This window comes from Dasypus novemcinctus, chromosome 7 (assembly GCF_030445035.2).
Source record: "Dasypus novemcinctus isolate mDasNov1 chromosome 7, mDasNov1.1.hap2, whole genome shotgun sequence".
Lineage (NCBI taxonomy): Eukaryota > Metazoa > Chordata > Mammalia > Cingulata > Dasypodidae > Dasypus > Dasypus novemcinctus.
The window spans coordinates 16176585-16191591 of NC_080679.1; the positions used below are offsets into that span (position 1 = coordinate 16176585).

The 15007-nt window shown below is 36.5% G+C and overlaps 1 protein-coding gene across 10 annotated transcripts in view; it reads right to left on the minus strand.

Annotated features, from left to right (window-relative positions):
• The window catches only part of AGFG1 (ArfGAP with FG repeats 1), a 99945-nt gene that overhangs the window by 31406 nt on the left and 53532 nt on the right, over positions 1-15007 (minus strand). For all 10 annotated transcript variants that reach the window (XM_058300006.2, XM_058300005.2, XM_058299999.2 and 7 more), the window contains exon 3: positions 2896-3011. In XM_058300006.2, coding sequence (XP_058155989.1) covers positions 2896-3011 — 116 coding nt within the window. The remainder of the gene's footprint in view (positions 1-2895; positions 3012-15007) is intronic.

Consider the following 15007-nt stretch of genomic DNA (forward strand, 5'->3'; position numbering starts at 1 on the left):
TGTACAAGACAGTTTTGGTATTTATCTTACTTGAGAACTATCTTATTTAGAATTATGATGGTGTTAAGACTACACTTAATTCAAATACTCAGAGTAAAAGGGCCAACCACAAAGCTTGTTTCAATTATTTACTTACAGATTTTCTGAGAATAAATAAAACATAATAGGAGTTCAGTCATCAAGATGAATAGCTAGTTCTCACTTTATTTTTTAAAAACTAAAATATCTAAAGATCATAAATAACATTTGGAGACAGATGAAAAGGCAGGAAAAACAGTTATTATATTATAGTTAGTAGCTTTAAATATAAAGGCCTAAAACAAATCTATAAGATTAAGATAACAACATCTTAAAAATGGAAAAAAGCAGTTTACAAAAGGAGACATACAAATGGCTAATAAACATGAAAACACTTGCAACCTAATAAGAAAGCAAATTAGAAGTAAAATACCTTTGATCTCAGTGTGAACTTTACAAATTTTCTGTTACTATCTATTAGGTAGGCTCTGTGATACATATACATGGATGTATACCAAAGCACCCTTCATTATTTAAAAAAACTTGGGAACAAACCAAACATCCATAAACAGAGAACTATTTTAAAGGATTATGCTAAAATCTGTACAATAAAATACTACACAGCAACTCTATGTTTTGATATGGAGAGATATCTACAAAATTTTACATGTCTTTCAGGCTGGAGCCCAGTCACATAAATATGATCCATGACAGGAAGGGAATAAAAGATAGAAAGAGAGAAAGGAGAGATAAAATGACCCAGCATTGGCAATGTTAATTTCTTCTAGGGGTGGGACTGGGTGATAGCTTTTACTCTGTGTACTCCTGGATTTTGTCCTACCCTCATTCTGGACCCCCAAATCAAGTGGTAAAAACTAGAGAGGGTAAGAGCAACAATTCCAAAAAATGGCAAGAGTTCAATGTCTAGCTCCATCACTTAATGGCCATGACATATGGAACAAACCACTTCTACTCTTCCGTACTTTGGTTTACTTATGTATTAAATGGAAACAGGGTTGCTGTGAGGTCTGAAACACATTAACATTTGTAAATCACTTAGTTTCCTGCACATAGTGTTAGCAATTATTATTGAACTATATGATAATTACAAACAATAAAACTGATTTTTCCCCAGTAAATGAGAAGAGAGGTGAATATTAAGAATGGATACACGAGGTTACGGACATCAATGATGACATAAATATCAGCATGTCAATGATATAAATTCTTGAATTACTGCCAAGTTTTTTCAAAGAACTAAACTAATAGTTTTGGTTCAAAAACCTATCTCAAAGTTAAAAAACTAATCTTTTTACAAAGTGATTTTGAGAACTATTCAAAGGAAGAATTTCGAAATCAGTTTGGATTATGACAGCAGCATCACTGGTCTAACCATAGTTTCCTACAGGAATATTTTTAGGGAAATTGCATTTGGATAGTGCTTATGTTATGTTAAAAACTCATTTTCATTGCTCTGTTCGTGATGGTGGGGTTGTTGAGGATGGGGAGGAAAGGGGAAATTTATGGTTTTATCTCTATCAATTCTTATCTACAATGACTTTTCCCTTGCTGGCTGGTGATAAACTACCAAAATTCTCAGCTAAGTCCTTATCCAAACTGACTTTCTGGATTGGGAAAAGTAAGGCTACAGGAGAAACCAACAGTATGTTAAGGGTTGTATCAAGGAGAAAGGTCTTAACTAAGGTTAGAAAATTCAAGAAATTAAGAATTAAAATAATAAAAGGAAAATTATATCCTTCATTTTAAGATAATCTTTTATACACCATATTTTTACTATCAACCCACTTTGTAATATTTTCATCTTTTCTACACTAAAATTTTACTGGTGTGTTTTTATCTGTCTTCATACCTATATTATATCCTCAACTAGTGCAGCTGAACATAGCCATGGCTAATCCTGCCTTGGAAAAGTAGTCCACTCTAGAGAACAATATGAATACAAAGTTCAGCAGTGCATACAAATCACAGTTACTTTTTTCTAACGTGTTCACTGATTGAAGATAAAAGTATGTCACAAATAGACCAAAGTCAAGTGTTCTCTCAGAACCAAAACAGACTTCTGAACATATCATTTTCTGGGTTAAAATAACAAATAATAGCTCCTTAGGAAAATAAAAGGACTTTTACTTCCCCATTATCTACTCACATTCCCTCTAATTGTGACTTCCTCATCGTCTCATTGTCTTAATGCCCAAGAAGGAAATACATACTGTTCAATATTGATAAAGAAACAATTAAAAGAGCTCATAGTTAATGAGTCTATATTAAAATTATGCTCATACAGCTGAAAATAAAGAGCCCTAAAGTAGCAGACCACTATCTCAATGGCTAAAGTGCATGCTCTGCAGTAAAGGATTACTAGTTGGATGTCCTATGGTGTTAACCTCTTTAACAAAATTAACATTTGATGGATTAGTTAGGGGAATACAAACCTCACTTCTTAATGTAGTAAACTGATTTCTTGAATGGGAAGTAAGGAATGTTTTGAGCAAAGACTTACTACTGCAACAGGGAATTAAGTGGATGGATAATTATGCCACAGCCATAATTAAGAAAGGAGGCTTTACAGATCTAAAAATGTCTAGAGAAACAGGATGAGGGAAAGATTAATAAAATCCTCAACTTTCCAAAATGGGTAAGAGACCTTGCAATTATTGTTACAAAAAGGCTGCTGCTAGGCATAGACAAGTTAAGATAAAGTAGAAGTAAAGGTTTTTGGAAACAAAATCCCATAAAAAAACAAAAAGATGAAGAGTATCTCTCTCTCTCTCTACTTCCTGCCTTCCTTCAAAGTAAATCTTACCCACAATTAATGTGATTTTGAGAGCTTTCATTGTAAACAGACTATTCACTCACCATCTTTTTTTTTCATATTTTTCTTGTAGAAACTCTTTCACTTTTTGTGGATCCCTGAAGTCTGGAATTGCTGAAGATCTATCGTCAAATAATCCTAGCCAAATCTGTTTACAGACCTTTGCAAAGAATTAAATAAAAAAAAAAAAAAGAATGTGTTAAATTCAACTTCACTTAATTAAAACTTAAGGGGAAATTAGGATTCAAAAAGCTAACCTTAATTTTTTATTAAAATGATATTTATTAAAAGAGAAACGAAGAAGAAACAAATGAAGGGACTAAATTTATCTTAGTGTGTTGCTGTACGCAGTAAAATTTTAATAGCACTCTGAAAAAACAGCATCTCATAGGAAATCAAGCAGCAAAACAGGGTTTGAGAGGACCAGGTTTTTTGGCTTTGGCATGATCATAAACAGCAAGCCATCACAGTGAAGTCATGTAACCTTTATGAACCTCAGCTCCTTCATCCACAAAACAGAGGAAGTGCACCAGAATCAATTTCATAGCCCCACAAGTTTAAAAATCAACATAAAAAACAAAAAAGTACTAGAATAAAAAACAATGGCTTTATTGACCAATGACTTAAAAATGAGAGTCGGAGACACTGAACATTTTTAGAAAAATCAAAGGAGAAATGAAATGGTGTAGAACTCAGAAATGACACAAAGAAGTCAAGCAATAAAAGAAAAATCAGGGAAAAACGGATAAAGTAGAATACATCAAAATTAAAAATATTTTACTCCTCAAAAAACTGTCAAAAGATGAAATGGGAGTGAGTACTGAAAGCCTTCTTCTGGCAATCAGGGCAACATGACAAGGGCTGCCCAGTGTGTCCAGCTCTGTTGCTCTTGTGGCACAGAGAGGGTGGGTCTGAGTGGGGTTGAGCAGACCCCACCTGCCCTGCCTAGTGCTGAAGCTAGAAGCAGTTGGTGGGAGGGTACCTGGGATTGGATGGGCTGAGGTGGGGGGTAGGTGCTAAGGATCTAGGTGGAGGGAGCAGATGCAGGCCAGTGGTTGAGCACCTGTTTCCCATGTGCAAGGTTCTGGGTTCAATTCTTAGTTACCTCCTTAAAAAAAAAAAAAAACAGATAGGAATTTGAGGAAGCAGATGTGGCTCAAGCAGTTGAGTGCCTGACTCTCACACAGGAGGTCCCAGATTTGAGTCCCAGCGCCAACTAAAAGCAAAAAAAAAAAAAAAAAACTCAAGGGAGCCAATGTGGCTCAGTGGTTGAGGGCCAGCTTACCACATACGAGTTCTGGGTATCTCAATAAAAAAAAAAGAAAAAGAAAAAGATCTAGGTGGGGAGGGACTAGGCATCAATGCGAGGAGGTCCAGGGTGACCCAGTACCTGCACCTCGGGGTTGGGCAGTCAGAAGACTTGGCCTGGGCAGGGCCTCGGAACCCAACATGCAGTATTTATTGCTAAATTACTGTCCAGAAGGAGTGGTTGGGCCCCTGGGTATTCACTGCCATAAATAATGTATGTATGTGATGTGATATATAAAGTTTTCTTTATTTTGTATATGATGAAAAATCACATTTTAAAGAGAGGAAAAAATGGCGGGGGGGAAAAAAAAACTTTTAAAGAGGAAAAAAAAACCAGGGGAAAAAACCACCTTTTAAAAAGGAAAAAATGGAGAGGTAAGCCACCAAGTGATAAAAATTAATTGTAAAACATACACAGGATAAAGAACATGAATCCAGAATATATATCTCCTATAACACAATTATCAAAGATTCAGAGACAAACCACCCAATCTTTTTTAAAAAGGGAAAAATATCTGAATACTTTACTGCCAAAGAAGATATATAGATGGCAAATAAGCACATAGAAATTGCTCATCATTAGTCTTAAAGAAAATGCAAAATAAAAAAATGAGACCCCCCTCAACAGTTACCATTGGAATGGCTAAAAATAAAAACTCTTGACAACATCATGTGTTGATGAGAATGTGGAACAACTGGAATGTTCTAGAATGTAAAATGGTACAACCACTTTAGAAAATGGTTTGTATTTTCTTAAAAAGGTAAACATGCACTTACCACATAACCTGACCATCCCGCTACTAAGTATTTACCCAAGAAAAAGAAAACCGTACATCCATGCTCAGACTTGTATGTGAATATTCACAGCAGTTTTACTGGTAATAACCTCAAATTGGAAACTACTCAAATGTCCATCACCAGGTGAATGGACAAATTGTGGAATATCTAAAATGGGATATGTTATTCAGCAATTAAAAGAAACAAACTATTGATGTAAGCAACAGGAATAAGCCCCAACATAATTTTGCTGATTGAAAGAAGTCAAACAAAAAAGGAGGATATATTATATGATTCAATTCATTTAAAATTCTTAAATTTTGTCCCTAAATGTGTATTTCCTAAAAACAAAGGCATTCCCCAATATAATCATAGTACAGTTCCCAAAATTCAGAAGTTAAAAATTTACACTATTACCTAATCCACAGATTTGACAATTGTCCTAATAATGTCCTGTATCACAAGAGGAATATTTTCCTGATCTAGAAACTATAATTGTCTTGGCTCTTTAGTCTCTTTTAATTTGGAAAAGATGCTTAGACTTTGTCTTTCATGACTTGATTTTTGAAGAGTATGTGCCAGTTATTTTGCAGACTGTATGTTAATTTGGGATTGTCTGTAGTTTCCTCAAAAATTTTACATCAAGCATTTTTATCAGGGAATACCACAAATGTGATATTATATTCTTTCTTTTCAGTGCATCATACCAGGAGGCACACGATGTTAATCTGTACCATCAATGATGATGTTAACTTTGATCATTTGATTAAAATGCTATTTGCCACATTTCTCCATTGTTACTGTTTTTCCCTTTGGGATAGTATCTTGTGGAGAGATACTTTCGAGGCTATTTCCTATATATTTATGGCTTTTATATTTTAAGACCTAAATTTCCTTTGAAATTTGTCAATTCCTTTCCCCACTGGACTGAACTTCAGTTTATAGGAAGTCCATATACATATTTGATACACATAAACGTTTCTATATATCTCAAGATTCAGGCGACAGATTTGTGCTTATTCTTGTACTATTTTCACACTGTTGTAATCATGACAAATTTATATTGCAAATTACTGTGTGTAGAGATACAATTAATATCTAAGAATTGATCCCAAGTCCTCTCTGTTTTCCAAATTCTTTCCAGCTAGTTTTGCTTATTTGTTCTTTCAAATGAATTTTAGAAGTGTTTTTTTTAAAGAGAAAAAAATTCCCATCATTGTTTTGATTCTAATTATTTTAAACTTATAGATTTGTGAAGCCTCTTAAAACAAGGCAGTCTCATTCCCAAAGATAGTATGAATTTGATAATAAGCATGCTTGCCAAGAAGGAAAAATTAGCTGAAGTGTGTGTGCTCTCTCACATACGCACACATAGTAAGCTATACTTATTAAACATTTTCCAGGATGTACCTAGAAGAAAAAGGAGCTGAGGACGAAGAGTAGAATGGGCACGATGGTCTGATCATATTTCTTGTAAAACTGGATGTTAAGAACACAGCTTTATTTACCTGTCTTGATGCATAGTAAGACTTGTTTATGGATTATCTATGGTTTAGAGATATCATTATCACTGTACCACTTCTAATGAGAACACTACTCACCCATTGTATAGTTCAATCTAAGAGTCAATGAGAGTTATAGATGTATACTGACACCCTACAGTATGGTTTCCCATGACTGATGTCATGCATTTGCAAGGCAGGTGACTATGTTTATAAATAGTTTTTGGACAAGGAACAGAAAGACTAACTGACCCAAATGCAATACAAATCTCTGGATTAAGGTTAATATATACCATATTCTACATAAACCAACCAGAAAGTGGAACAGAACCATTTCATCTTCTTTAAACATATTTGAATATATGGGTAGCTTACAGTTAAAGAACAAAAAATGATTATTCAGGCAAAGCTCTTCCATATAAAAATGATATTTGTAGAAGAGGTAAATTTCAGGGTTAAAAAGCATATATCATGATGAATGTACAACTCTGTGATTATACTAAAAGTCAGATTGTACACTTTGGATGGCTTGTATAGCATGTGAATATATCCCAATAGAACTGCTTTAAAAAAAACATTTATCATTGGCCAAAGAGGGGACAATCTGAACATCAATAAGAATAACTGTGCAGACTGAAACGTATCAAATATTAAAGTTCATAGTGAGGGAAACGAACTTGGCCCAGTGGGTAGGGCATCCGTCTACCACATGGGAGGTCCGCAGTTCAAACCCCGGGCCTCCTTGATCCATGTGGAGCTGGCCCATGCGCAGTGCTGATGCGCGCAAGGAGTGCCCTGCCACGCGGGGTTGTCCCCCGCGTAGGGGTGTCCCCCGCGTAGGGGAGCCCCACGCGCAAGGAGTGTGCCCCGCAAGGAGAGCTGCCCAGCGTGAAAGAAAGAGCAGCCTGCCCAGGAATGGCGCTGCCCACACTTCCCGTGCTGCTGACGACAACAGAAGCGGACAAAGAAACAAGACGCAGCAAATAGACACAGAGAACAGACAACCGGGGGAGGGGGGGGAATTAAATAAATAAATCTTTAAAATAAATAAATAAATAAAGTTCATAGTGATATATTTTTTAAAAACCTAGTTGGTCACCACTGGAAGATGCTATGAAGCTTTATTTTTAAAACTGTAAATACTGAGGAAAACAAATAAGCATGTTTATGTAAGCATTAGCCACTGATTTTTATTTTATCAGAAGTAGTTTTCATGTATTTAAAAATAACATAAGCACACTACATGTTAATGTAAATAACATAATTATGAAAACTATATTTTTTATATTTCCTAAAATATTAGTGAAAAGAGTAGCTCTGTCTTACATTTTTAGAAATTTCATTAATGTCTGGCTAAAGAGAAGGCAGTGGATATCTCCTGTTTCTCTATTATTATATATTACATAGCTTCTGGAAAACTTCTGTACACATGAGAAAATGGAAATAAAAACAACAAGTCTTATTATGAAAATACTTTAGACCTTACAGAAATCCTTAGGTATCTCCCCAGGTCCCCAGGCTGCACTTAGAAAACCACTATATTATAACTGGCATTTTACAATACCTAATTAATGGAAATGATAAACACCAGCAGCTGCTAATATGAATTCCCCTGCCCTGCCCTCCAGGAAAGGACAACCAAATTCCGTGTGCACTCCACAACCTATGACACAAAAGCTCTTCCTCCACCTCCAAATCAACCTTGAATCTTAAGAAACCACTATATCTACCAATGGAGGACAAAGGAACATTGAATCCATGTGAATGGAATCAGCAAAATCCAAATACTATGGGAAACTCTATTAACAAATAACTCTATTAACAGAACAAATGATTGGAGGGTAAACTTAAAGGATTAAAAAGGTAAGCAGTATAGAGGGGAAGCAGCTATGGTTCAATCAATTGGGCTCCCGTCTACCATATGGGAGGTCCTGGGTTTGTGTCCTGGGGCCTCCTTGTGAAGGCAGGCTCACCCACAAGATGTGAAGAGCAGCTGGACAGGGCTCCATGGAGAGCCAACGCAACAGGTTACACAACAAAAAAGGGAGACAAGCAAAAATGCAGAAGAACGCACAGCGAATGGACACAGAGAGCAGACAGCAAGAAAGCCACAAGGGTGGGGAGAATAAATAAATAAAACTAAATACAGACACAGAAGAACACAAAGTGAATGGACACAGAAAGCAGACAGCAAGCAAAAAAAAAAAAAAGCCCCAAGGGGGCAGGGAAGGTAAGCGGTATAGATTCTACTTCCAGTAATGGGAGAGTGGGTCATTTTAAAAGCCAACTCTCCAACAGGTAACTATATACTTTGGACAAAATATAAAACACTTTTAAAGAACAAATACAAGCAGACAGAAACTGGAAAGGAGTAAAACTTTGTTTAAAAAAAAAAAAAAAAGGAACAGTACTGGTATTTGCTGTTTGTTTTTTAAAAGGATTATCACTTAAAAGCAACGCCCAGCCAGCAATATGCAGGACTGCTAAAACTTGAATAGAATCCCACAAATCTTTACGCCTAAAATACAAGAAGACAGAATTAGCCTCAACAACAGCAAATGTGAAGCATGGGGGTAAATCCTAGAAAGAAAGAGTAGGAGCTGCAAAACTTGTTGAGCAACTTTGTCCAAATCTCTGGCTCACTCTTGACCTATTCACATGTGGGGCTGACTCCAAGTGGTTCAGTTAAAGACCAAAAGAACTTAGCAGAGAAAGATCTCAGTTGGTACCCATTGTGGGAGAAGCAGTTCATTAAAGTAAAAAGAAACAAAAACAACACACCATACTTTCTGAGGTACAAAAAAGAATCTAGACTCTCTACAACCTAAATCCAAAGTCCAGGACATAATTACCAAATCACTAGATATGCAAAGTAAAAGGAAAGTGAGACCCATAATCTAAAAAAAGGCAACTGCAAAGACTGACTGTGAAATGATTTTGGATATAGCAGGCTAAGACATAAAACAGTTAGTATACCCATATTCAACAAGATTAAAAGAAAACATGCTTACATTGAACCAAACTGAATGAAGTCGCAGCAGAAACACAGAAAATAGAGAAAAGAACTAAATGTAAATTCTAGAATTGAAAAAGATATCTGAAATAAAAACAATGGGAGTTTGGAGATAACAGAAGATTTAGCAGAGAGACAGAAATTATTCAATCTGATAACTCGAGATGGGAGATGACAAGAACTCTTGGTGAACTTGAACATAGATTAATAGAAATTATCCATTCTAGGAACAGAAAGATTGTTCAGAAAAAAAAAACCTCATAAAACTTAGGGTCTTGGTACAATATCAAAATCACTAACATGTATGTAACTGGAGTACCAGAAAAACTGAAAATAAGGCAATATATATTTGAAGAAACAAGTTCAAAATTTTCCAATCTGGTTGAAAATTTTCCAATTTGGCAGAAGACAAAATTATAAAGAAGCTCAGTGAACCACAGGAAGATTAACAACAACAAAAGCACACCTAAGATACATCATAATCAAACACTGGAAAACAGAGGTTGAAACAGCGTTTCACTACATAGGAACAACAATATAAACAGAAGATAAAGTAAATTTTCAAGAAAAAAACTTTCCAAAGATAAAGGGAGACATTGCCTAATGACAGAATGACTTGTTTTTATCAGGAAGACAATCACAAGTACGTGACACCTTAAGAACAGTTTCAAAATACATGAAGCAGAAACTGTCAAACTTAGGGAAAAATATCCAAATCAATAATCAGTTGTCTAATTGATAGCTTAAACTACACAAAATCAGTACATCAGACATAACAATATAAACAACATTATCAAAGACCTATAATTGACATTTATAAACCACAAAACCCAACAACTTCAGAATACACATTCAAGAGCACATAGTCCATTCACCAAGACAGATCATGTGCTGGACCGTGAAACAGATTTTAATGAAGAAGATGTACACTGATGTTCATAGTGGCATTATTCAAAATTGCCAAAAGATGGAAACAACCCAAGTGTCCATCAACCAATGAACAAATAAAAAAAATGTGGTATATACATGTGATGGAATACTATACTGATGTAAGAAGATATGAAATTTGGACACATATTAACATGTATGAACCTTGAGGATATTATGCTAAGTAAAAAAGCCAGACACAAAAGGACAAATATTGTATGGTCTCACTAATATGAACTAATTACAAAGAATAAACACATGGAGTTAAAGCCTAAACTATAGGTTACAAGGAGATAGGATGAGGACTGAGAAGGGGTACTGATGCTTAATGTATGCAGAATTTTCAGTTAGCTTGACTGTAAAAGTGTGGATGGAAATGGATATAGAGTCAATGGTAAAACATTATAGTAAGTATATATAATACAGCTGGTTTATAAATGGGATTGTAGCCGAAAGGAACAGTCTAGGGATGTAAACGTCAATTGAAAGAAAGCTAGAGAATAATCTAGGGACTGGATAACAGTGAACCTGGAGGTGCTTTCAAAAATGTTTTTCTATGAACTAGAACAAATATACATCACAATTACAAGGTGGTAAGAATATAGTGATGCATGGGAAAAAAACAAAGTAACTTATGGACTACAGTTAACAACAATATTGCAGTATTCTTGCATCATTGTCAAAGAAGGTACTATATCAACACTAAGGGTCAATAATAAGAGGATATGGGATTTTTTCTTTTGAACTAAGGAAAACATTCAAAGGTTAACTAGGATGATGACCGCTATAGAGTAATATAGGAGAGTAGCCAAGTCATGGTGTGGCAGTTTGAAGCTCTATGCACCCCAGAAAAACATGTTCTTATATTTAATCCATTCCTGTGGGTGTGAACCCATTGTAAGTAAAAACTTTTGATGAGATTACTTCAGGTAAGGTATGGCCCATCTCAATCAGGATGCATCTTAATCCTATTATGGGAGTCACTTATAAGCAGAAATAAATTCTAACAGAGAGAAAGTCATAAGAAGCAAAAAGCTGAACATCAAAGCACGTGGAAGAGATGACAGAGACCAGGAGACACTGTCATGTGCCTTGCCATGTGACAAGCTAAAGTCCAAGGGTCACCAGCAGCCAGCACAGGAATATCACCAGTCTTCAGGAAGAAAGAACCACCTTAGGGTAGCCCTGATGTGGACTTTTTCCAAAGCCTCAAACTGTGAGCAAATAAATTCCCATTGTTCAACCTGACCCATTTTATGATATTTGCTTGAGTGGCCCAGAAAACTGAAACACTACCTGGCTACCTGAGGCAAGGGATTTCTGGCTTATGGACATATATTGCAGTGCTCAAGACCGTGAGGAAGCTATGTCCTAGGGAAGAGGTGACATTCCTATCCATGTAAATGAAGGAATTCCTAGGGTCACACACATGTCCTGGACAAGACCAAAAGCACAAACTCCTCTAACTTTGGCCTCAAGTTAGTCTCTGAACTCATTATATGAGTAAGCTCCAAGGCAAACACGCACACAGGTCAATCTACAAAGACAGATAAGAGTGTTTTCCTCCTTTCCTTCATCTTTTTGTTGCTGTTGTTGTAGTTAGCTCCTGGAATTTAAAGAAAGTCTATCATAATATTAGCCAGATATCAGCTCAAGGAATAGATGCACCAGAGTCAAATTCTATTGACAACATATTAAAATATCAGAAATGTCCAAGTTTCAACAAAAGCCTATAAAACAGACAAATAGAAAGGGATGGCTCAAGCAAAGGAGAAGATTAAAGCCGTAAAAACCATTAATGAGAAGACTAGACCTGAAACATACTTTTTAAAAAATGGCCCTAAAAATGCCCAAAAACTTAAAGAAAAGCAGGCAAATGATAGAGGAACACAAAGAAACTATCAATAGGGAGATGTAAATGATGAAAAAAGAACCAAAAAGAGGGGAAGACCATAGTAAATTATTAAAAATTCCCTAGAGAATTCAAGAGCTAATTTAGCTGGCAGAAAAAAGAATCGGCAAACTTGAAGCTAACTGAATCATTCAGTCTATAGAGCAGAAAAAAGAAATAAAAGTGAACAGAACCTCAGGAACCTGTGGGATGTAACAATATACACACTGTGAAGTCCCATAAAGAGAAGAAAGGGATAGACTATTCAAAGAAACAATGGCTGAAAGCATCCCAAATTTAATTAAGAAATGACTATATACACATCCAAGATGCTCAACAAATTCCAGACAGGATTAAATCCAAATAGAGCCATGTCTACAATATATTAATATAATAAAAATGTTGAATGCCAAAAATATAATTCTGAGAGTCATCAAAGAGGAGCAACATGTATTGTATAAGGAGCCTCAATAAGATTAAGGGCCCATATCTCATTGGAAACCATGGCAGCAAGAAGGCAGTGGGATGACATAAAGAGCTGACAGTAAAAAACTGCCAATCAAAATTTTATATCTGGCAAAACCATGGTTCAGAAATGAGAGAGTAACTAAGACATTCCTGAATAAACCGAAGCTGAATACTCTACCAGAGTCTCTCCCTAGAGTCAACCAACAAAATATAAGAAACTGGCTGTGCCTTAGAAGCCCTTAGACAGCAAAAAGCTCTCTTGCCACTGTGGTGCTGCAAAACTGCAGGTCCCTAAACATCCTAAAGGCAGCACTAGGAGGAACCTGTCTGTTTCTCAAGGAGGAACGCTGTTTCTATGTAAATTGCTCCAGAATGTCCTAGACAGCATTAAAACCTGCAATATGAAGCCAAACAACTTCAAAACGATGCAGCTTATAGAGGCACCTGGCCTTTCTCACTCTCATGGTCCAGTATGTCAAGGCTGGCCCCCTTTGTGGACCTGCTTACCGCCATCTTCCTTATCCTTTTAGTGGGACCATATACCTTCAAAACTCTAAGTTGATTTCTTCCAGAATCATTGCCTTCCAGAAAAAGATATTAGTCATGTAGGGATTTCATCCAGTTCCAAACGCAGTGCCAGACCCATCTTTCCTCAACCTCAATAATTAGCCAGAGAATTTTACACCCTGTCGGCAGGACTACCCAAATAGTAGAAAGCAGCCATAAGAATGACCATCACTGTTCAGCTTCCCCTTAACAGGGTGTAAACTATCTGATGCAGAAGTTGAGGTAGGCTAGTATAGGGAAAAGAGGAAAGACGAGCCACAGCAGGAACCCAGCAAAACCATGGCCATGAGATCTTGCCTGGAAAACCCCTGAGGGAAGGCTGCTACTAAGAACAAAGCTGTAAAGACCTCTCCAAGATCCTGGACATGAGGTCCCATATGGAACTCTTTCCAGGGTCAACGGGAAGCCCTGGATAACTCCAAATAGACCTCCTCATTGGTTCCCTAAGAGCTAACAGGTGGGGCAACCAATCAACAGCAAACAGCTGGGGATCTTCCCCCAACATTAGGAAAGGGAAAGGGTGAAGAACGGCCTTAATAAAGGCAGTCCCCAACCCCAAAATGCTCCTCTTTGACTGAAGGAGCCCACATTCACATCTTGAGTGTGTATTTCTTTCCTCTTCTCTCATTTCTCAAACTCTTTTACTGGCCTAATTAAAAGAGAAAAAAAAAAAAAGCTGAAGGAGTTCATTACCGCTAGACCAACCATATAAGAGATGGTAAAGAGAGTTCTGAAGGTCAAAAGGAATGGACAGCAGACAAAAGATCAAAGCTCCAAGAAGAAACAAAGCCCTTTGGTAAATATAAATGCAGTACTCTTGTATTTTGATTTGCAGCTCCACTTTTTGTTTCCCACAGGATGTCAGAGGCACATGTAAAAATGTAATGATAAGGAAGCAGATGTGGCTCAAGCAGTTGGGCACACGACTACCACATAGGAGGTCCTGGGTTCAGTTCCCAGTGCCTCCTAAGGAAGAAAAGCAAGTCAGCTGACTCAACAAAGAGACACAACAAATGGGGAGAAGAAGTAGCTCAAGCCACTGGGCGCCTCCCTCCCATACTGGAAGTCCTGTGTGGTCTCCTAAAAAGAAGACAAGCACATAAAGAACGGACACAGAGAGCAAACAGTGAGCATAAATAATGGGGGGGGGGGTAAATAAATAAAATTCATCTTTAAAAAAATGTAATCATAAATCAGTAATTCTGGACTCATTACAAATAAACATGTTAACTGTGACAAGACCTATATAAGGGGGCAGGGCAGAATAGGAAGACTTTGTCTCTAATCCTGAAAATAAATGGGTAACAAAGCAAACAAGTTTATTAAACTATAAGCAACATGGTAACTACAAAGAAAATATCAGAGAATATGCACACTCAGAGACAGAAAGTAGAATACAGGTTGTAAGAGGCTGGGAGCAGTGGAATGGGGAACTAACGTACGATGGGTCTAGAGTTTCTGTTTGGTGAGATGTGAAAACTTTGTGAATATGATTAATCCGGGCGAATGGTATGCTTGGTAATGCTTGAGATGGAAAATTTTATGCTGTATTTATGTTCCCACAATTGAAAAAAAGAGCAACTAAAGAGATAATGACAAATGTAACATGATAAAAGTAGGCTTTAAAGGAAGGGAGGAACAAAAAAGGCATAAGATTTACAAAGGCTAAACAGCAAAATGGCAGAAGAAAGACCTGTATTATT